Source organism: Danio rerio, chromosome 5, assembly GCF_052040795.2.
Source record: "Danio rerio strain M-AB ecotype USA chromosome 5, GRCz13ab, whole genome shotgun sequence".
NCBI classification, from domain to species: domain Eukaryota; kingdom Metazoa; phylum Chordata; class Actinopteri; order Cypriniformes; family Danionidae; genus Danio; species Danio rerio.
In genome coordinates this window covers 9,444,112-9,466,526 of record NC_141025.1, presented here as the reverse complement: position 1 = coordinate 9,466,526, position 22,415 = coordinate 9,444,112, and the positions used below count along the sequence as shown (strand labels likewise).

General features: G+C 34.9%; 2 protein-coding genes across 4 annotated transcripts in view; one reads left to right on the top strand and one right to left on the bottom strand.

Moving 5' to 3' along the window:
• The window catches only part of mybbp1a (MYB binding protein (P160) 1a), a 54,538-nt gene that overhangs the window by 9,872 nt on the left and 22,251 nt on the right, over positions 1–22,415 (top strand). For all 3 annotated transcript variants that reach the window (XR_015489944.1, XR_015489945.1, NM_001002042.3), the window contains 9 exon segments: positions 1,658–1,848; positions 4,500–4,667; positions 4,866–4,983; positions 9,510–9,799; positions 14,926–15,036; positions 15,131–15,256; positions 18,381–18,587; positions 19,601–19,709; positions 21,120–21,207. Coding sequence is in view for 1 of the 3 variants with exons in the window: in NM_001002042.3 (NP_001002042.3) it covers positions 1,658–1,848; positions 4,500–4,667; positions 4,866–4,983; positions 9,510–9,799; positions 14,926–15,036; positions 15,131–15,256; positions 18,381–18,587; positions 19,601–19,709; positions 21,120–21,207 (1,408 nt within the window). In the remaining 2 variants the exon portion in view is untranslated.
• The window catches only part of tnksb (tankyrase, TRF1-interacting ankyrin-related ADP-ribose polymerase b), a 318,296-nt gene that overhangs the window by 276,382 nt on the left and 19,499 nt on the right, over positions 1–22,415 (bottom strand). The gene's annotated exons all lie outside the window — the stretch shown is intronic.

Sequence of the window (22,415 nt, the reverse complement as noted above, 5' to 3'; positions counted from 1 at the left end):
CTTGGTAGTGGAAACGCAAGCCTGATATAGGTGACCCGTACCGACCCGAACCGTACCGTACTGTACCAGTCAGTGGAAACGAGCCATTATCGTGCCAGCAATTAGGTTCATTTCAATATCATGCTGCATTGACTTTGCTTTCTATAAACAATTTGATGTTTTACTTAGAAACATAACATGATTTATTAATATATCTATGTTTATATATTATTTGAAAAGCAAATAAATGATTTAAAGCAAATAAACAAATGTAAATATTATCCTGCTTATTTTTTGAGCGTTGTTGAGCAAGTTGATTAACAATGGAAGATCAAGTTGCATGTGGTGTGGCTTTGCTCCACTTAATTGTCCAATGTGTCCATATATCTGAAATATGCTAAAGCAGCAATACTGTTTTGTATTGTTGCATGATATTCCCGCTTTTTTTAAGGATAAATATGTATATATATATATATATATATATATATATATATATATATATATATATATATATATATATATATATATATATATAACATTAATGCACATCCGTAACTCGCCAGTAACTTGTTTAATGCATGTTCCTGTTAGAAAACATTGTAAATAATTGAAAATCTGGCGTCCGCAATAATCAAACCCCTGGGAACAACTGTGGTCGGAACCAAAGTTCACAGTGACCGTGTTCTCTAAAACTCCTCTCAAGAGGTGGACTTCTTCATTCTGATTGGTTGCCAACGAACCGCGTCATTGCTCATTACCATAAAGTTAACTTGATTTCAACTCTACTCGACGCCCACTCTGGCGAAGACGCGCCGCGCTGCTCCTCACCGCTTATCGCCGCCAGCTCTCATTGAAAATGAACGACTTCTGGCTACTTTGACTCTCTCGCCACTTTTGGTGTGAACGTACGGTTATCTGCTTTATAAGTAGTTGGAGCGTTTTAATTACTCGCGGCCTCCTCCCTCGACATAGTAAGCTACCGCCATATAAAGCATTTTTGATTAAATGACGTCAGTACATAATAACCGGTTATAACTATTATTGAACCGATACCGAATTGGTGCAAAGAAGAAACAATTAATTTTGACAACCCTAGTATGTAATTTACTTTTTATTATTTTATTTTTTATAATTGTTTTGCTATTAAAATGGCCAGAGTTGCTGACAATGCATTTAAAAAACGCATAAAACAAAGTACGTTTTTTTCCCCTGATTGTAGGACACAAAATTTGTATAAAAATAATAAAATCACAAGCAATGTAAAACCAAGTGTTTTAAATGTATTTAAACAATAATACAATTATTTAATTAACACAAATGATTTAAAAAAAAAAAAAATGCTACTTCTGTTATTTGTGGTTAGATGACTCGTGGATACATTTGTACTGATCTCAATTTATTAATTTGAAAATATAAATAAAATTAGGATTACATCTAAATCTCTATTGTATTACATTATTGATGATTGTGACACAAATATACAATATTGCTTTTTGTATTTTGCATTGTTGTAGAGTTGATTCTCTTGATGGCAATGCTATTACTAATAAGGTTGTATTCATTTGTTACTAGTAGTATAAACTTTAATTACAAAGTTAAGGCAGTAATAATGCAGTAATAATAACATTTCAGTATTTACTAGTGTAATGTGTGTAATATTTGCTCATGTGTTGTGCAGACGTCGCAAGATGTGTTCGAGGAGGTGCTGTTCAGTGCTCTTCAGTCTGACCTGACATCGGCCCTCAAGAGCCCTGAGCAGCTGGAGCTCCTCCTGGTGGCCCTGCAGAAGTTCCCCTCCGTCCTCAAACCCAAAAAACTCAAGAAGCTTCTGGGAACCACAGCAGTCATTACCAAACAGAATATGCCCAGGTGAGTGTGTCTGAGTATCAAAAGTTGAAAATCAAAAGAGATGTGAAAGTGAAACCATAAATCAGAACCGCAGTGCTCTTTAAAGTGACAGCGCACAATATTTCTGCTGCCGGCTGTTTTAATCATTAATCAAACAACTAAAGGAGAAAATCCCTCACTGCTCTTGAATGAAGGACTGCTGTAGATAAAATAAAAAAATTCTTCAGTAAAGATGCTTGAAGCACAGTTTGTTTCATATTTTTATTCTATTGTATTTATTTCCCTTTCTTTATTTACAGGGAGGACAATAACTGTATCTAAACAGTTGAAGTCAGAATTATTAGCCCTCCTGAATTATTAGCGACCCTTTCCCCCCCAATTTCTGTTTAATGGAAAGAAGATTTTTTTTCAACACATTTCTAAACATAATAGTTTTAATAACTCATTTCTAATAACTGATTTTTTTTATCTTTGCTATGATAACAGTACATCATATTTTACAAGAAATTCTTCAAGATACTGGCATTCAACTTAACCCCTAAAGACCGATACAGCCGCACGCGGCTAAAAATAAGTATTGCTCTCAAATGTTTAATAACTTTTGATCCACTGATCCGATCCGTACAATTCAAAGATTGGTATAAAAAGAGAGTCTCAGCTTTCCATCGCTGTAAAACATTACATTCACGGACCTTTGGAGGCTCTGGAATCAGTGTGGTTACGTCATCACATTTTGACAACGCTGATTTGACAAAGAAACGCTCGTGGCCTTGTGTCTTCGGACAAATCAGACATGATGCATTGTCCCTCCTTCATGCCCAGATTAGTTCAAACTCGCTCTCTCTCAACCAATAAGCATAGGTTTCGCTTTGTGGACCAGCAATCAGCAATTTGAACAACCCGAAATGAGAATAGGCTGTACATTTACGCACGGCTAAATAAAACGCAAAAAGAAGTTTTGCAATGCGTGAAATAATTCTCATACTAAGTACTTTTGCATACACAACAGCACAAAAACATGACAAAACAGTGAAACAGCAAAGACGAAGTGCTGGTCTTGCTGTTTTCAAAGGACGCAAATGACGGTGCAACTGTTAGTCTGCAACGCAAAAGTTGAGAAGCAGCAGGGTCAACACCATATCCATGCTGGCACATAATACCTAAGGATGGTCCATATTGAATCTAGTTTAGTTATGCAACTATTTATAGTATAGTAAATATTAATATCTAATTTTTTACTGAGGCTTTGCACCATGTTTGTTTGGACTTTGACTCATTATTTCTTATTTTTTGTTTGTTCATTGTAAGTGGTGTTGTTTATGGTAACTGAAAATATATTATTTGGAAAAAGTCAAATTTGCTTCAGTGTTCTGTTATTTTGTAACAATCTTTCTGTTTAGTTCATACCCAGAACTTTTGGGCAAATACATTTCAGTAAATAAATCCACAAATTTTTTCCCCACTGAAAAACGCCTTAGAATAACATTGAAATAAATTGCTATAACTTGCTTAGGGAATGGTGGATGTACACAAATTTATTTTGCAAGTATAAAACATCATAGCGTGTAATTCTAAAGAAAAAAAAAACAAACTTCGTGAGGTTTTCTTTGTAAAAACTAGAAATTGCCACTGGACCAAAAAAAAGTTTTAGACTGGACCTTTAAATGATACAGATTGAAGCTTTAGGTTCTCCTGTTTAAAATAGTATATGACACTTGAGGCTTACTGCTAAAATAACAATAAAACTGCTTTAAAAAAATAAAACAGTTAGGCCCATTAGGTGCCCACAAAATACCTCTAGGTCTTTCTCCAGAAGAAAAAACATTGTAGGAAATACTGTGAAAATTTGGGAAAATTAGATGAAAAAAAAATCAGAGGAGGCTGAATAATTTTGACTTCAGCAGTAATCGTTTTGAATAATCATGATTACAATTATGAACAAAATAATCGTGATTTATGATTTTTCCCATAATCGAGCAGCCCTACTTTGCATGGAATATTCACATTTCTTTAGATTAATTACCTCAGACAAACACAGGTCACCCAAACACCCAGTGCTTTTTACATTTCCTCCATAAATCAAACTGCAGCAATGTTTTGTTAGATTGTCATCCTCTGAGAAAACTGTTGGTCATTGAGCAACAACAAAGGAACGCGAGTACAAAGCATGTTGAAAATGCTTAAGGAAGCAACACGTTTTCCACACGCTTTGAGACACAATATATGACTGACTTATAAATTACCTGGTTCTGCGATACATCAGCCTTCCGCTATGCAAATAATCCCACACCATAGATGTTGACTTTTTTGGCACCAAGTCCTCCTGTGCTGAACTCATCATCCCCATTCATGCAGCCTATTCAGCCTCCTGTTTAGGCGCGCTGCAATATGATTGGTGATAATAGCACACTGCGGGAAAATCATGCTGTAAGGCGATTTAAAAAATTGCGCATGTCCAAATCTCGATTTCGATATGATTTCAATTAATCGCACAACCCTACTGTTGTGATATAAAAGTATATATACTGTAAAATACCTCTATTCGACTGAAAGAAGTTCGTTGAAAGAATTTAGTCAACATAATTAGTTTAGTTGATGTGACTTTAGGTGTGTTACCTGTATTTTTTGTGCCTTTATTATTTTATTGATGTTTTTTTTATGTGCTTTGCCAGACTGGTGGAGGTTTTAAAGACTGCTGCCCGGTCTGTGAAGAAGGAGAACATTCTGCCTGCGGTGGCGCTGGATTTACTGCAGGTTTCTCTGCGAGAGGACAACTTTGAGATGTTCTGGACTGATGCCATCATTACGGGCATGATGTCGGAGATGCCTGGACCCACACAGTGAGTTTTACCTCTGGAGACCAGCTTTAACCTTAACGTTTGTGCGGTTAGAGTGTAACCTGCTGGTTTAGTGTGTAATTTTCAGCTAGCCATGGCAGGATGATACTACATAATGACTTTTTTATTGAGTAACTCTGTATGAAGACTTCAGAATACAGTTGTGACCTTAATGCACGTCTTTCTGTCTGAATCTGTCAGTTATCTGAGTTTCCGTCTGCTGGGAGCGTCTCTGCCGCTGCTGTCCATTCCTCAGCTTCAGTTTGTGCTGTCCGGTGATGTGATGAGACAATACGGTGAACACACGATGTCTGCTCAGGTCTGTCTGTCACATATTTTAATCTTTAATGTTTCAGCTAATGAAGGTTAAAGGTCCCATGGAATTGAAATAAAGCTTTTTAGATGTTAGTTTCAGTGTTTTAGGATATCTATAAGCTAGTGTGCTCCAAAACAGTGACAATTCACATTTACAAGATATGAAACTAATTTAAACATCGCAGCTTGCAGTTTGTCACCGGCTAAATAGATCAACGGTTTTGATGTCACCTCATACTTGACAAATGAAATGCTCTCTAGTATCTGACATGCCCCGCCCTCTTCAAGACGCTTCTCGTTTGCTTCTCATTTGATGCGTTTGAGCTCAGCCAATCTCACTGGCAAAGCTGTGATAAACAAAACGCTATTGGCTGTTTTTAAAAAAAATGGGAGGAGCTACACTATGTCCTACCCTCTCTTCGTGTTTCAGTTGAGATTCCGTCAAACATCCAATAAAAATGCACATTTCAAAGCATTTCATGGGGCATATAAATTAGACCGAATACTGCACGTGTTTAAGAAGACATGTATTGAGTAAATTAGTTAATGACAATATATGGTATGGGGTAGGGATGTAACGGTATTGTAAATACCGTCATATCGCAATATAAATTTTTTTCGATATTACCGTAGTCGCATGACTCGGTAAAACTATAGGTCTTCTGAGAAAATTTGCTCAGGCGAATGAAGCGAACGGGATGTAGCGAAAACTACAATTCCCATCAGCCCATGCTTGGCCATAATCCCTTGCGGTCTGTTGTCGCTACAGATCCAGTAATGCGGAAATGGAGTGTGCTGCTAGAAGCGGGGATGAAAAAGCGCTGGAAAACCCTAAAGCGGTTGTTGTCGTCGCGCGCTTACTGAATAGTGGTGTTGTCGCGCGCGTTCTAATCAGCTGTGTTGTCGCGCGCGTTCTAATCAGCTGTGTTGTCGCGCGCGTTCTAATCAGCTGTGTTGTCGCGCGCGTACTGTAAAGCGGGACGGAGGGTATGTCGCGTCGCGGGGGCACTTTTGATCATTTTGGAAGGGCACTTTCTATCCAAGACTAAAAAGGGCATGTGCACTGCACAGGTTGAGCCCTGTGTGTGCACGTGCCTGCAAGTTGGGGAATACGACTAATAGCAGTCATGGGGACTGCAGAAACACAGCACACTGTTCAGATTGATGCAGACATGAGATCTCTATCTCACTCATGGTTTGTCCTCTCAAGTGGGGAAAGACAATGCACAATACCCACTGCTGTCAACCTGGGCCAAGTCATATCTCTCTTGTCCCAGAAACCTCAGTCCCAAATGAGAGGGTTTTTTTCTGTTGCAGGGGACATTGTAAATGCCCAGAGATACCAGCTTTTACCAGATTATAGTTATAAGATAATTTTCCTTAAAACCCATCTCTATCTAAGTGAGTGAGTGATTAAATGTTGAATGTGATGAGTTTTCAACACTACTAAATTGAAACTTTATTTTTTTTACATGGTTTAATATTTTTTTGTTATTAAAATTTAAGTTCCTGTTTCAAAGCTTACAGATAGATGGCTAATTTGTATGTCATTGACACTTTTGGCACTTTTTTGGAGTATTTTCATAAGTTTAGTTTTTTCCTGTAAATGATTCAATAAATACCGTACCGTGACATTAATACCGAGGTATTACCGTACCGTGAAATTCTGATACCGTTACATCCCTAGTATGGGGCGAAGCAGTGGCGCAGTAGGTATTGCTGTCGCCTCACAGCAAGAAAGTCACTGGTTCGAGAATTTCACCCTTTTTTATGATTTAATATTAATATTAAGGTTCTTTTGAGTGTGCCAGTTTAGGTTCAGTTCAAAACACAATTCAGATTTGTTTATTAAAATGTGTTCAAAGGTGTCATTTTGGGTGCATGTACACAGCTCGCTGTTTTAGGGGTGTGTTGCTTCACATGAAAATTAGTTTCAAATTCCTGCCCAACATAACAAGAGGGCGGAGCCCCGCTCTGTGTTTGGCAGCAGACAGAGAGAAGCAACATGAGTGGCGAAACTGGCGAGTGGCTATCAATGTTGGAAGTCTACTAGCCACTGTGGCTGGTGTTTAAATAAGTTAATGTCAAGCCCTGAGTAAAACTATTCACCTAAAACAGGTTATGTTTATCAAAATGCTTGAATATAAAAATGTTTAATTGAAGCCAAAACGCTCAAGACTAATGCAAGCATATTTATTGAAAGGGGAAGAAAAACCTATTTGTGACTTGTGTAAGAATTTTTTGACGATAAAACATATTTTAATAGACTGTGTATTTTTAAATGATATTAAAGAACGTTTTTATTTGGGAAAAATTTTAAGTGAGATGTTTGAAAAGGGGGGCATCACGGTGGCGCAGTGGGTAGCACGATCACCTCACAGCAAGAACGTCGCTGGTTCGAGCCTCGGCTTGGTCAGTTGGCATTTCTGTGTGGAGTTTGCATGTTCTCCCCATTTTCATGTGGGTTTTTCTCCGGGTGCTCTGGTTTCCCCCACAGTCCAAAGACATGCGCTATAGGTGAATTGGGTTAGCTAAATTGTCCGTTGTGATTGGGTGTTTCCCAGCGATGGGTTGCAGCTGGAAAGGCATCCACTACGTAAACATATGCTGGATGTTTGATGGTTTGAAGTTGATGGTTCATTCCACTGTGGCGACCCCGGATTAATAAAGGCGAAAAGAAAATGAATGAATGTTTGAAAAGGTGCCTTCTGGAGCAGTTTTAGAATATTTATCTTTAAACTAACTAAAATATTACATATAACTCTTCAGTGTTGTTATTTTAATGTTTTTTGTTGTTGTTTTTTTACAATGCATGTTTGTTAAGAAACTGATATGATTATATACTGTATATTTAGAATATGTTTTTTGCCATGAATATAGCCAGTGCTGCTGACATGACATTAAAACCTAAATAATTAAATCAATTGAAGCCAAAAAAGGCCAAGTTTCGCTCAAATTGAGTTTATTTTTGCCGTATGTAAAAAAATAAAAATAATATATATATATATATATATATATATATATATATATATATATATATATATATATATATATATATATATATATATATATATATATATATATATATATATATATGTATATATATATATATATGTATATATATATATATATATATATATATATATGTATATATATATATATATATGTATATATATATATATATATATATATATATATGTATATATATATATATATATGTATGTATATATATATATATATATGTATATATATATATATATATATATATATATGTATATATATATATATATATATGTATATATATATATATATATATGTATATATATATATATATATATATATATATATATATATATATATATATATATATATATATGTATATATATATGTATATGTATATATATATGTATATGTATATATATATATATATATATATATATATATATATATATATATATATATATGTATATATATATGTATATGTATATATATATGTATATGTATATATATATATATATATATATATATATATATATATATATATATATATATATATATATATATATATGTATATATGTATATATGTATATATATATATATATATATATATATATGTATATATATATATATATATATATATATATATTACCTATATACTTATAAGTATAATATATACCTATAAGTGTAATATATATTTATTTTTATAATATAGTATAACATCATATAATATTTGTTTATAAATAAAGGTTTAAACAAGCTTTTCATACAAAGATTTTAGCAAAAATGTCAGACAGGTGTGCCTTCAAAAATTGATCGGAGAAAGAAGTGGGCCCCACAGTGAAAAAGGTTGAGAACCAATGCTTTAATATGTTTTGTGTTTTAGTCAACTGCACAGAGCAGCATTAAAACTGAAGCCTATAATGTGTTTATTCCGATAAAACAGAGCCTCATGATCACGAGCTGAAGAACAGGAAGTGCTGGACTGAGGCACAATAAAAGCTCTGCTGATTTCATGCTGCATCTCGTTTGTTCTCAGCAATTGCTTCTGCAGAAATCATGTTGATGAGCGAATGCTGGAGTCTCATAGAATGTATTGAAGACCACAACTCCCCTCAGTCCACATTCAGTCAGGCCGTCATCAAAATCAGACTTTGCGTCGGCGCAATAGCCTAGTGGTTAGCGCGCCGACATATGGTGTAATAGCACGTCAGGACATTTCCCTACCCCCTCTCTCTCCCACTTTGCTTCCTGTCTCAATACTGTCCTATCTAATAAAGGCAAAAAGGCCAAAAATAAATCTTAAAAAAAAAAAGGACTTTATGAATACGCACCCTCTAGTGGTGAACATTACATACTTTGCCTTTAAGTAGCATTAAGTGACGTAATTAAATAGCTATTTCATGCATCGTTTAATTAGAAAAGTACTTTTGAATACTAATTACATGATTAAATAAATAATTACTTTGTTGGAAGTACCTTATCCAACGGTGGTCACAACATTGCCTGTTTATTCTGCATTTCTCCCTTCAGATGCCAGACAGATTCAAGTTTGCTCCAGAAATGGCGGGGTATGTCGGGGAGTTCATGCAGAGCTGCACAGACCCTGATAAACAGCTGGTCGTGGTGCTCGGCTTCACACAGCTCACTAACCAGGGTAATCCTGTGGTCCCGTCCTACTGGAAGGCCCTGGAGAACATGCATCCGTCTGCGGTGCAGCGGTACGTGGACTGGCTGATTGAGGCCTTCTGCAAACCCCAGCTGGAGAACTGCCTGGACTTCAGCACACGCAGACAGAAAGGAAACCAGGAGGCAGCAGTAGAGTGAGTTTATGATGTGTTTTTACTGTAAAGACGTCAAGATTTGAGGTTTTGTTTTAAAAATGCAAACTTTCACTAACTTTGGCAACGCCAGTCATTATTTAATAATGTTAGGATTTTTATATGGAGGCCATTTTATTTTTAAATGATTAAAATATTTAGTTTTTGATTGCTAAATGAGCTGTCGGCACTGATAGCCCAGTGGTTAGTATGCTGACATGTAGCACAACAGCACTCTGAGTGCCCGAAGTTTGAATCTCAGCTCGTGGACCTTTTCCTGATCCTATTCCCCCTCAATGCCAACATTTTTTTTTTGCAATTAATTATTATTATTTTTATTATTTTTTTTAATTAAGCAGCTACTTTACATGGCGTGACATCCAGTATAATCTGCTGGTTTTAAACATACAGCATAATAATGGAATCCAGTTATGTAAACAATCATAGCATTACCTTTATCTCAACCCAAATAGACCCCACAAACAAAAAATAGGAAACAATTATGCGAATGAATGAAAGAATAAAAAATAATGTTTTATTTTTATAGTTTTGTATCGTAATTGTACATTTTGTTAAGTGTTTATGTTTGCGAGTGAAGCAGAATTGAAATGTTTCTTTTAAATGTTTTGCTCATTATGTTTGTTTATTTTAGTTCTATTCACCTTATTCTCCGCCTACGAGCGGGCGCTGCCATTTGAAACTTTTTGGCTTGAGACTTCCGATCTCATTCACTTCCAGTCATTTTTTGACGTTAAAAACTGCTCAGTACGCTGCTTGATGTTGCAAATTGATATTTGCTTATTATATTATTCTACTTGGTCTGTATAGTCATGCAAACACTTGTTTGTAGAGCAAGTAGTTTGACAGTTTTCTGCCGTTTATTATTCCTAGTCATTTCTCCCATAGGCGACTGAATCGGAAGTTCTAAGACAATCGCGAAAACAGGCGCACTTCAGCATTTTAGAATTAGGTCAATATGAATATACAGGGTTTCCGCAGGGTCTTAACAAGTCTAAAATGTAAAAATCGAAATCTTAAGTTTCGATAAACATGAAATAGCCAATCAGCTTATTGGTGTGCGCGGCGAATGTGACGGCATCACTGTTTTTGCGGTGGTTCACTTTGGGCGCACGCGACACGAAATCTGTATTTCATGGAGAATTTTTTTGACACGAATTTGGAGCACATGAAATGTTTTGAGACATGAGCGAACAGTTTGTGCAGCGCCACCTTTCATTTGAGTTGAATATGAATCACTTTTTTCTGAAATAGGTATGACTGTACAGACGTCTTTATGATACGTTCATGCGTGTTCATAGGGCTAACCCAGGGGTGATAGCGTTCCGGCACCACGCCGGATTTCCGGCGTACTGTGGCTGCGGGGAAAAAAAAAAAATCAGGTTCACGGATATTGATCTGTCATTTCTCTAGATTCACAGAATTCACTCACTGCTGAAAGCGCCGGATTGGTTTTTATTAAGTGCCATTTTGTGTGCTCGTGAATCATCTTTTGAGTGTAGACGCCATGTAAATAAAAGATTAATTGTGTAATTTAGAGAGCTTTATAAATTATAACGGATCTTTGTGAGATCTCTATGAACTAAGATTAGTGACGCTTTTTAGTGATAATAAGAGGAGCGTGCTTTGCACTTTCCAGGCTATAATCCATTCAGAATTTGTATGAAACTTTCGTTTTCGGCACATATACGCTGATATGTTTTGGGAATGACATCTGCATATTTACGCTGGGTTTATTCTCGAAATAACGGTGAAGCAATAGACGGGACAAAAATATATTTCCCCCTTCTCCTTAAACAACTTAGTGTTTCAGCTATGAAATAGTTCAGTTTTGTATGTAGCCTAATGGCAAAGTGTTTATATTTAGTTTCGTTTTTTATTCAGCTTATTTAGAAAAACGTTTGGAGCATTTTTTATTCGTTAAAAATAAGTTTTTTTTAACGAACAGCGCCCAGCGGAAGACCATCATTGTCTGTTTGATCAGTTTGCCTTCTCAGATCATCACGACTTGCCTAAAATAAAATATATAAAACAGTTCAAGTATAAAACAATGGTAGCTTAAACGTTAAAGAATGTGTGCTATTAGGCGCATAGTTTGCTTATAAAAAGCTTGCAGGACATCGAGGCGCCAGAGCAATCACTTGCATTTTTTCAGTGGGAGCAATTTAAAGTTATCTGTCATTTTTGCTCACAAAGTACGAGTAATACATCAAAAAACGTTACAGCGTTTTTATAAAATAAAGAAAACCAAAATTATGCGCTTTCTGTCGATTCACAGTAGCAGTTTTAACATGGAGTGACATGACATCTGACGTACAGATGACACTGGCACATGTGTAGTGACACTTCCGGTGGCACGTCCGGATTTCTGCTGTCATGTGTCACTCGCTAGTGGCATGTGTAGTGACCTGTGTCACTCAGAGTGTCGCGCTGCATGTCACTGCAGTGACATCGACACCCGGCGAAGCTTAAGACATTAATTAACACGAGCAAAACCATATTTAATCATTACGCGACTTTTAACCTAATTTATCGCGTCGCAAGTTAGTTTATTTGCTGAGCTACTCCACGATGTTTTAATTTAAACGCATTTATTTTATGTGTTCGTAGTCATACTTCCGTACGTAATATAGTCATTTGACAGTACATGTCAGTCAAATTTATTGTGGCATGCTTATGTATGGGAGGGGTTACACTTATCTGTTGTACTGTATATTATTGCATCCTGGCAGTTCCTTTGTTCCCTACAATACGGACTTCTCTATGTTTTTAATTCATTCATTTATTTTATTATTTAACTTATTTTCATTTTAAGGTATTTTAAATAATATCCTTTAAAAAGTTATAATAAAATGCATGTTGAAAACTCATAACATATATGCATGTAAGATAACAGGTGTCATTTGCCTAATGATTTTTAAATATTAAAGCAAAGAGACTTAAAGATTAATGTGCTTATAACGTGCTTATACTGACACCTACTGGCACATGTCACAAGATCACTGACACTGGCATGTGTCACTGACATTACTGGCATGTGTCTAAAAAGAGCCACTTGACAATAATGATGATCAGGGTTACACATATGCTGTTAATATATTTGGGCCCAGGGGCCCACAAGTTATGTGTTAAAAGTGCGTTGCATACATAGTACCCCCACCCCTACTCACCTCAGGGGCAAGGAAAAAAAGTTCAGGCTCAGGAATTTTTTCCACTATCAGCCCTGTAACCAGATGTACAATAATTCTTTGCTAGAAATTGCAACAGTTTAGAAAAACCTGAGGCATAAGTTTGTTAAAATCAAAAGAGGCCATGGCAAAAGTGGAGACCCAGGTACACGTATACAGAACACGTTTCTCCACCATTCATAGGTTTTTCACTCATGTTTAAATTACAATTTAGAATTTAAAACAATTTAATAGTTACAAAACTATAATTAAGGAACTAATTATTTCTTTGATAACTAGATAAGAATATTTGAACCTATCAGTTTACAAGATACTGATGCCCTGTTTTACTAGGCTTTATTGTTGATGATGGTTGGACGATTATTGCCTTTTTAGCTTATAAGTAGGCCCACACGGAATCTGCGCGTGCAGAATTCAGCAGATTTTCCGCAGAATTCCACAGATTTTTGGGCTTTCATTAATTCTATTTATTTATTTGAGTAAATGTGTAAATCAGAATTTATTCAGTTTTTATTCAGTAATTTATTACTTTTTATTAAATATATTAAGGTTTTAGTTATGATACTCCGCTGAATACTCCCAAAATAATTCCGCAGAAATCCGCAGATTTTTACCAAAATTCTCCGCAGAAATGGCAAAAAACATCCGCAGATTCCTTCTGGCCCTGCTTATAAGTAGATGACAGAAACTAGCCAGACAGTAATGTGTGAATTAAATTGGCAAATAATAAAAAAAACGTCAGTATTAGTAAGTGTACTTTTTTTTTTTTTTGCTTTTATTCTTTCCATAAAAAAAATATAATTTTAGAGCAACCTATTAATATTTAACTTTAATAGGGAGAACTGTTCAAGATATATACAAAAGCAAGTGATGCATCAAAGTTTGATTTAAAAAAGCTAGAATGGTTATAAAAATCTTTATAATCAATATAATAGATTATAAAAAATAATTAGTTTGTTTGGACTGAAATAATTAGTCTGTTTGAGGTGCACACGCAGTCAGCGGAGGTGCGGTATGTGGCGCCAGGCGAAAGTATTTATCGGCCCTAGGATGTTTGTTTGTTTGTTTTTTCTGTAGTTCAATGATGCATCTAACCTGTCTTCAATACTGTTCAATTTGAATACATTTATTCTGCCACTAATTGTATGATTTTGCATTTTCTCTTGATATGTATGCACGTTTTTGATATTGTGGTACAGGTCTTAAATTTAACACTTAATGGTCTAAAAAAGGTCTTAAAGTCTTAAATTTCACATTATGATATCTGCAGAAATCCTGCTATGAAAAAATTTATGAATATATTTTCATCAAATAATAATAAAAAATTCTGGGCGCACTTGGCCAAAAAAACAAAAATGCTCTGTAATGGTTATAATTATTGTTTATTTTGTTAAAAGATATAAGGTAATTTAAGTTGTACTTATATATAATAACTAATTACCCTTAAGCACCAAAAGCCATTTAAATTAATAGTTTTTTTGCACAGAGCTTTCTGCGTTCAGTGTGAAAACCACTTGACTTAATATGATATCAATAAAGGGAGTGTAAAACCAGCACACTAAACACTAAAAATTTTTTTTGGCTGATTTTTATTTATACATTTTTAATTTTGGTGGTTTCCTAGTAAAAACCAATACTAAATAATTATATAATTTAATAAATAAACATAATAAATTTGCTGTGTTTTTTTCCATCATATAAATGATTACTTGGGGTCCAGTACAAAAAAATCTTTATTATTACGAAATATATTGTAGGAAATTTCAGAACCCAAACCAGGAGACTCCTGATAGAGTTTTGAATGAAAGCAAAACCAAAGAAAATAACTTTTCAGTTATATGTATTATTGTTAATTTGAAACTTGATTACATACATTTGTATTCCCCACAGTACATTCACGCTTCGTTTTATGTCATGCTTTAGGAGTGAGAGCTGTGTGTCCAGGTTTCGTAAATGGATCATTCCTCGTCTCACTTTCATGGTGGACAACCAACAGATTAAAAAACAGGAGGCTCTTGTCATGAAGGTGGTCAGGTAACTCATCTTTATATTTCTCTCTACATGACCTCTATGGCTGCTATAATAGTGTAAACCGATGGCATTGTGACACTGTGTCCTTCTCCTGCAGGTTTATTTTCTTCCACGCCTTCTTTGAGGTGAAAAAACCCACCTCAGAAATCCCAGAAACCACACAGGCTCTATCAGTACCCATCAATCAGCAAACACGTACCGCCGTCATTTCAGGCTTCTACAGGTCTGAGTTTGGTTAATAATTTTGTTCATCTCTTTCAATTATTTTTAAAATTTGATTTTAAATTAAATCAAAAAGTGTACTCAGAATATGTTGAAATGACATTTACCTTAACATATCTCATGGATTGTTCATTATACACTGGTGTCCATCCAGGTTAAAAGTGACCGAAGACCTGTAATGTAATTTTTTTTTTTTTAGGAAAATCTTTCTATTTTTTTATTAAGCTTTTAGAGTGGATTTTGTTTTAAACAGTAATATTTATGGAGTAAATATAGGGCAATGAAACTCCCCCGTCTCAGCAGGGTATTTTCAGACTTATAGTTTGGAAAAAGTCAGGAAAGTGGGTGAGTCCAGCTCTGTTTAGATGGGAGTGTTGGGGGAGGGAAAGAAAAAAAATTGCATAAATATGGGAGTTTCTGTTTGGGCATGCGCTGATTTTCACAGGGGCAAAACAAACGCAGACGCAGACGAGAAAGACGTCTTATTATTTATTATTTAAACTGTGTCTTAAGAATGTTTAGATTGTTTTATTAGCAGTAGTGTTTATATAGGTGATTTATTTGCAAGTGTTCACATGATAATCTGGCCTACGACTTTGAAATTCTGTGACTATTTATAGGACTTTTGTTCTGTACTCTGTACAGGAAGACATTTATCAATATCAGTTAATTTATTCAAACTTACTCTAATTATAGCTACAGAAACATTTCTTAGTTTGTAGTTTAGTTAGGCCCAATCCTAATTCTGCCCCTTACCCCATACCCCTCTTTTTGCGCGTTAACGTGAAGGGGTAGGGGTGTCCCAATTCTCTTTATTTTGATGGCGTAGAGCTAAGGGGGAGGGCTAGATAGCTCTCGAAAGAGATCTTTCAGGACCACACTCAAAACCAAGGGGTAAGAAAATTTCCCAGAATATATAACCACAGCTGCTGCAAAGCTGCACCCAGAAGTCTGGAGATGCACAAATTTGTATTTTTTTTTTTTTTGTCATTATTACGAATTTTTATGACAAAATTGTTTTTATATATTCATAACTGTGTTCGTGTTTTACAGTCATGCTTAAATAAAAAAACGCTAAAATTAATTACGCTAAATTTTGCTAACTATAATCCATAATAGTACTCCTGTTTAGCAGTCCCACAACATTCTGACACTCGAATACCCTGTCAGAAAAGTCTAGGGGCTGGGAATGAGCTTTTGACAGTGTCTGCTATAATGTTAATGTTGTTTTTTGCCACATTAGATTGTTATGATAACTTAATATATGCCTTTAGTGATTTCCTGAAGATAAATGACAAAAAGTAACACAACTGGAATCACTCCAGCAGTTGCGATCATCTGATCTTATATGAAGCAAGAGATTGCAATAGTGTGAAGGTGCTGTATTTCTGTCCCATTTTTTAGGGGTAAATTTTGAAGCCCTTCCCCTTCACACTTTGTTTGAAAGGGGAAGGGGTACAAAAATAGAGTTGGATTTATAATTATTTGTATTTTAATTGCTAGTAACACATTAAAAAGACACAATCATGTACCATATTAATAAGTTGAAGTTAATTAAAACGTAAAAAAAGGACAACATTTTATTAGTTGTTAACATTTAATAACCAAAACATTTTATTTTTATTTTTTATATATTAATATGTTATTACTCACCGTAAATTTAAATGCATTAAGTTTTAAAAATGAGATTTTATTATAAAATGTTCATTGTACTTGGTTGTCATTTTGCAATTTAATTTGCTTGACTTTTATTTACTTCTAACATGTACTCTCAACGGCCACTTTATTAGGTACACCTTACTAGTACCGGCTTGGACTCTCTTTTGCCTTCAGAACTCCCTTAATCCTTCGTACTGGAATTATTCCTCAGATATTTTGGTCCATATTGACATGATGGCATCACACCGTTGCTGCAAATTAGTTGGCTGCAGATACATGATGCGAATCTCCCGTTCCACCACATCCCAAAGGTGCTCAATTGGATTGAGATTTGGTGACTGTGGAGGCCATTTTAGTGCAGTGAACTCATTGTCATGTTCAAGAAACCAGTCTGAGATTATTTGATTTCTGACATGGCGTGTTATGCTGCTGGAAGTGGCTATCAGAAGATGGGTACACTGTGGTCATAAAGGCAAAAACATGGTCACCAACAATACTGTTGCGTTGACACAATGCTCAATTAGTACGAATGGGCCCAAAGTGTGAGAAGAAAAAATCCCCCACACCATTACACCACCACGCCAGCCTGAACCGTTGATACAAGGCAGGATGGATCTAAACTTTGATGTTGTTGATGCCAAATTCTTAACCTACCATCTGAATGTCACAGCAGAAATCGAGACTCATCAGACCAGGCAACATTTCTCCAATCTTCTATTGTTCAATTTTGGTGAGTCTGTGTGAATTGTAGCCTCAGTTTCCTGTTCTTAGCTGGCAGGAGTGACACCCGGTGTGGTCTTCTGCTGCTGTAGTTCTGTGCGTTCAGAGATGCTCTTCTGTATACCACTTACTGGATATTTTCTCTTTTTCTGACAATTCTCTGTAAACCCTAGAAATGGTTGTGCGTGAAAATCCCAGTAGATCAGCAGTTTCTGAAATATTCAGAAACTATTTGGCACCATCAACCATGCCACGTTCAAAGTCTCTTAAATCCCCTTTCTTCCCCATTCTGATGCTCAATTTGAACTGCAGCAGATCGTCTTGACCATGTCTACATGCCTAAATACATTGAGTTGCTGCCATGTGATTGGCTGATTAAAAATGTATGTTAACGAGCAGTTGGACAGGTGTACCTAATAAAGTGGCCAGTAATTGTATTTATAATACCACAGCACTCAAAGTATTTTTTTTTTTATTAAACCTGTTAAACTAACCTTTATTGGCATAAGTTTTGTTTATTAAACCTGTTAAACTAATCCTTTTTGGCATCAATATTGTTATAATACCGTATTTCATGATAAAAGCTTTTAGCAATTAATGGCAACAAGAAATCTGACACCGGCTAAAACCTTGTCATAATATTTCCTCCTTCAAGGATATAAAACAAACCCATGTGGACAAAAAGCCAGTTGTCAGAAGAAAAAATAATAAATCCACTTTATTAGTGTATCTGTCGTCTTATTCAGTCTCCTACAGGCCCTAAACTCAATGATGGTGTTGGGAGAATCAGTGGAGGTGCAGGGGTTGAACTTCAGGAGGATTGTGGGAGTTCAAGCAGACGGAAGCATGTGGATCTACAGTGTGTTTCAGTTCGCCTCCATGCTGCTCAACCAGAACAAATATGTGAAGAGTCTTCAGAGCTTCAGTCCAGAGCAGAGACAGGGCTGGGACAGGTGAACATTCCTGCAAAACACAACAGAAGCATGACGCTTTCCCCACATTATCACCTGTTAAATGTCAAAGTGAAAAAAGTAGGGCTTTGTGATTAATTGAAGACAATTTTCATGCACATTTTGTCAGTAAAGCTAGTTCTAGTAAACTTCCCACAGGTGCTTTCTGATGGAGCAGCATTTACTACACAGAGCTCTAGTTCACTGGCAAGCTACACAAAGTCATGTTTAAAATTAAAGTCAATTTAATAAGCAGATAACGGCATTGAGATAAGTCGAAGCAGTGGCGCAGTAGGTAGTGCTGTTACCTCATGGTCGCTGGTTCTCCCTGCCTTCGCGTGGGTTTCCTCCGGGTGCTCCGGTTTCCCCCACAGTCCAAAGACATGAAGTACAGGTGAATTGGGTAGGCTAAATTGCCCGTACTGTATGAGAGCGTGCGAATGAGTGTTTGTGGATGTTTCCCAGAGATGGGTTGCGGCTGGAAAGGCATCCGCTGTGTAAAAGTGCAGATTGCACTATTATGTTTTTCTCTTCTTCTTCATTCTTTTATATCACATTTTACCTGTTTTTATGTTTTTTAATCAGTTTTATTATTTGTTTTTATTTTTATTTTATTTTTTTTACGTGTTTCTTTTATTCTTGTTTATGTAAAGCACTTTGAATTGCCACTGTGTATGAAATGTGCTATATAAATAAACTTGCCTTGCCTTGCCTTGCCTTAAAAACGTACTGGATAAGTTGGCGGTTCATTCTGCTGTGGCGGCCCCAGATTAATAAAGGGACTGAGCCGACAAGAAAATGAACGAATGGCATTGAGATATTTGTTCTGTGAATAATGACAGCTGTTTGCGTGGCTGTTTACACAAAAACAGAAATGTTACACAACTGCTTTGCTGACAATATGTGCATGACAACTACATCAGTCGATTTACTCAAGTGCGTTTAAATGCCCAGCCATAGTAAGGAGCGAACGAAGATGTTTTTTGGTTAATTTGTGTGTGTGTTCTTGTGTTCAGTGTGCTGGAGTCAGTGGAGGCTTTGAGAAAAAAGGCAAAGACAGCATCCTCACCCGAACACACGGCCTTCCAGCAGCTGTTCCTGCTCATTGGGATCCAGATGTTCACGGTTTGAGCCTTCATTTTGTTTGATCAGTAGATCAGGGTTTCAGAAACATTTTTTCAGTTGAATCCCACATAGTGTTGTCAGTACACTGGAATTTGGTACCGAACAATACTGAGATTTTAAAAACATCCATACTGTAATCTTACACCCAATTCACATGCGGCTTCAGCGTCAACGCTTGGACAGAGTTCATGTCTTAAGTTTAGGCTGACGCGATCATCATAGCAGTGTGAGCCAGTGAAATTAGTCAGCAATCAGCTACTGTCTGAGCTTGTGTATTTGCATACAGCGATCTGATTGGCTGACGCCCATGTCAGCGCTTAAAGTTAAGAAAGTACCAACTTCTGCAGCAAGCAAAACCACTGAAGCGGCGCCGATGGATCCACAATGCAGTTCTGCAACGGCTGATGTCACCCATTCAAAGTGAATGTGAAGCATTGAAGCTGAAGCCCCATGTGATTGAGGCGTTATTGTTTTATTGCATCTTTTTATTGTTGTGCTGTTTCTGCTTGCCTTGTATTGTTAGTATTTCGTCTTGTGGCACTTTGAGTCTAAGAAAAGTGCATTGCAAATAAAATGTATTATTATTATTATTAATAATTAAATATAGTTTAATAAATTATTTGTTGTTAATTAAATATTAATAATAAACCCCTATACTCTAAAATACAAGCAAATGTGATTTAAATAAGTACCTTAATAAAATATTAGTTAAGCAACACAAAATTGACTTAAATGAGATGATTCAAATTTGGTTTAAAGAGATAAATGAAAGCAATATAGCTTGTGTAGTAATTAAAATTGAATTGACAACAACAAAATTGACATTTGATCATGTAAACGAATATGAAAAATGAAATGCGGTACTATGAGTAAAAAAAAAAAAAGGAAATTATGCCAAATCAAATATTTTATTGATGCCCAGTGTTTATTTTTTGTTGTTGTTCTTGTTATTTTTGGTCAGAAATGACATGTAATAAAAATTAGATAATTTAAAAAAGTTTTTGGTTAAGCATTGAACATGGAAGAGATTCTTATAATGTCAATCAGAAAATTAGCATCTAACTAAATCTATAAATGTGAATGTAGGTTGTCACGCTTTTACACAATAAAATAAATAAAAAGAAATGTGTACTAACTAATTAATACAATGAAATAACTCCAACTCAAATATATACATTAAATTGAATGGGGATGAATATATTGGATTGAATGGGGGATGAATATATTGGATTGAATGGGGATGAATATATTGGATTGAATGGGGGATGAATATATTGGATTGAATGGGGGATGAATATATTGGATTGAATGGGGGATGAATAGATTGTATGTGGGGTGATTTTTAGAAAGTCTTGAAGACTGTTTGTTGTGATCAAGTCAGAAATGTTCATGTTTTTGTCTTCACTTCAGTCTCCAGAAGAAAGTTTGGACCTGTTGAAGGATTTGCAGACCTGCATGGAGAAAGCTCAGGCTAAGAAATCCAAAAAGAAGAAAGCAAGTGAGTTTAAGCCATTCTCTGCAGTTAAAGACTGCTGTTTTAGATTTGTGATTAAAAAAAAAGGTTTTTGCCACATGTAAAACAGCTAAGCTTTTTATATACTATTTTTGTTATTATTTTTTTTTCTTTTCCATTTTTTTTCTTGCTTTGGAAAAAAATCCACTCATTAAAAATGGAAAAATACATATAATAAATATATATATTTTTTTGTTTAATTTGTGTAATTTAATTAAGGATTTTTCTCTGTAGCAAATTTTTCCCCATAACATTCAATTATCCCATTGTTGCTTTTCTTTTAACTTAATTAAATTAATGCATTAAAAATGGCCAAATACTTGTAACAAATATACATAAATGTTGTGTATTTTATTTTGAATTGTGTAATTTAATTGTGGATTTTATTTTTCTATGGCAATTAAAAAATATATATAATTCATTGTTAAATATTATGGAAAACTTATCAAAATTAAATTAAATGAGAATAAAAAAATACAATTTATTTTATTAAAATTTATTTTATATATATATATATATATATATATATATATATATATATATATATATATATATATATATATATATATATATATATATATATATATATATATATATATAAAACTAAAAAAGAAACCTAAAAAAAACTAGATTTTTTTTCCCTTTTGCAATATTTCTCAAGTGATGTTTAACAGAGCAGGAAAATTTTCACAGTATGTCTGATAATATTTTGTCTTCTAGAGCAGTGGTTCTCAAACGTTTTTCATCAAGTACCAACTTAGAAAAAAGTTGTCTTTGCTAGTACCACCATATTGAAATACAGTAGCGTATTAGGTCCAGTAAAGCAGCTAAAGCTCTGTACAGTTCAAAAACGAGGCATTTTAGTTCCTAATATTAAGAACGTTTTAATTAAAATGTGCTTTTAAAAGTTAAAAATGAAAGGTTACTGTTCTTAAAAATTAAAAAAAAGAAAAAAGGTTTATCAGTTGCCTGGACCTCATAAATATAGGCTTTATGTCATCATATTCATATATAAATCATTTTTGATAATTTATTTAAATATATGTAGCATGTACATATGACATATTTGATTCATCCGTGTACCACTAGAAGGAAGCCCACGTACCACTAGTGGTACACGTACCACAGTTTGAGAACACTGTTCTAGAGAAATTCTTAATTGTTTTATTTCAGCTAGAATAAAATTAGTTTTT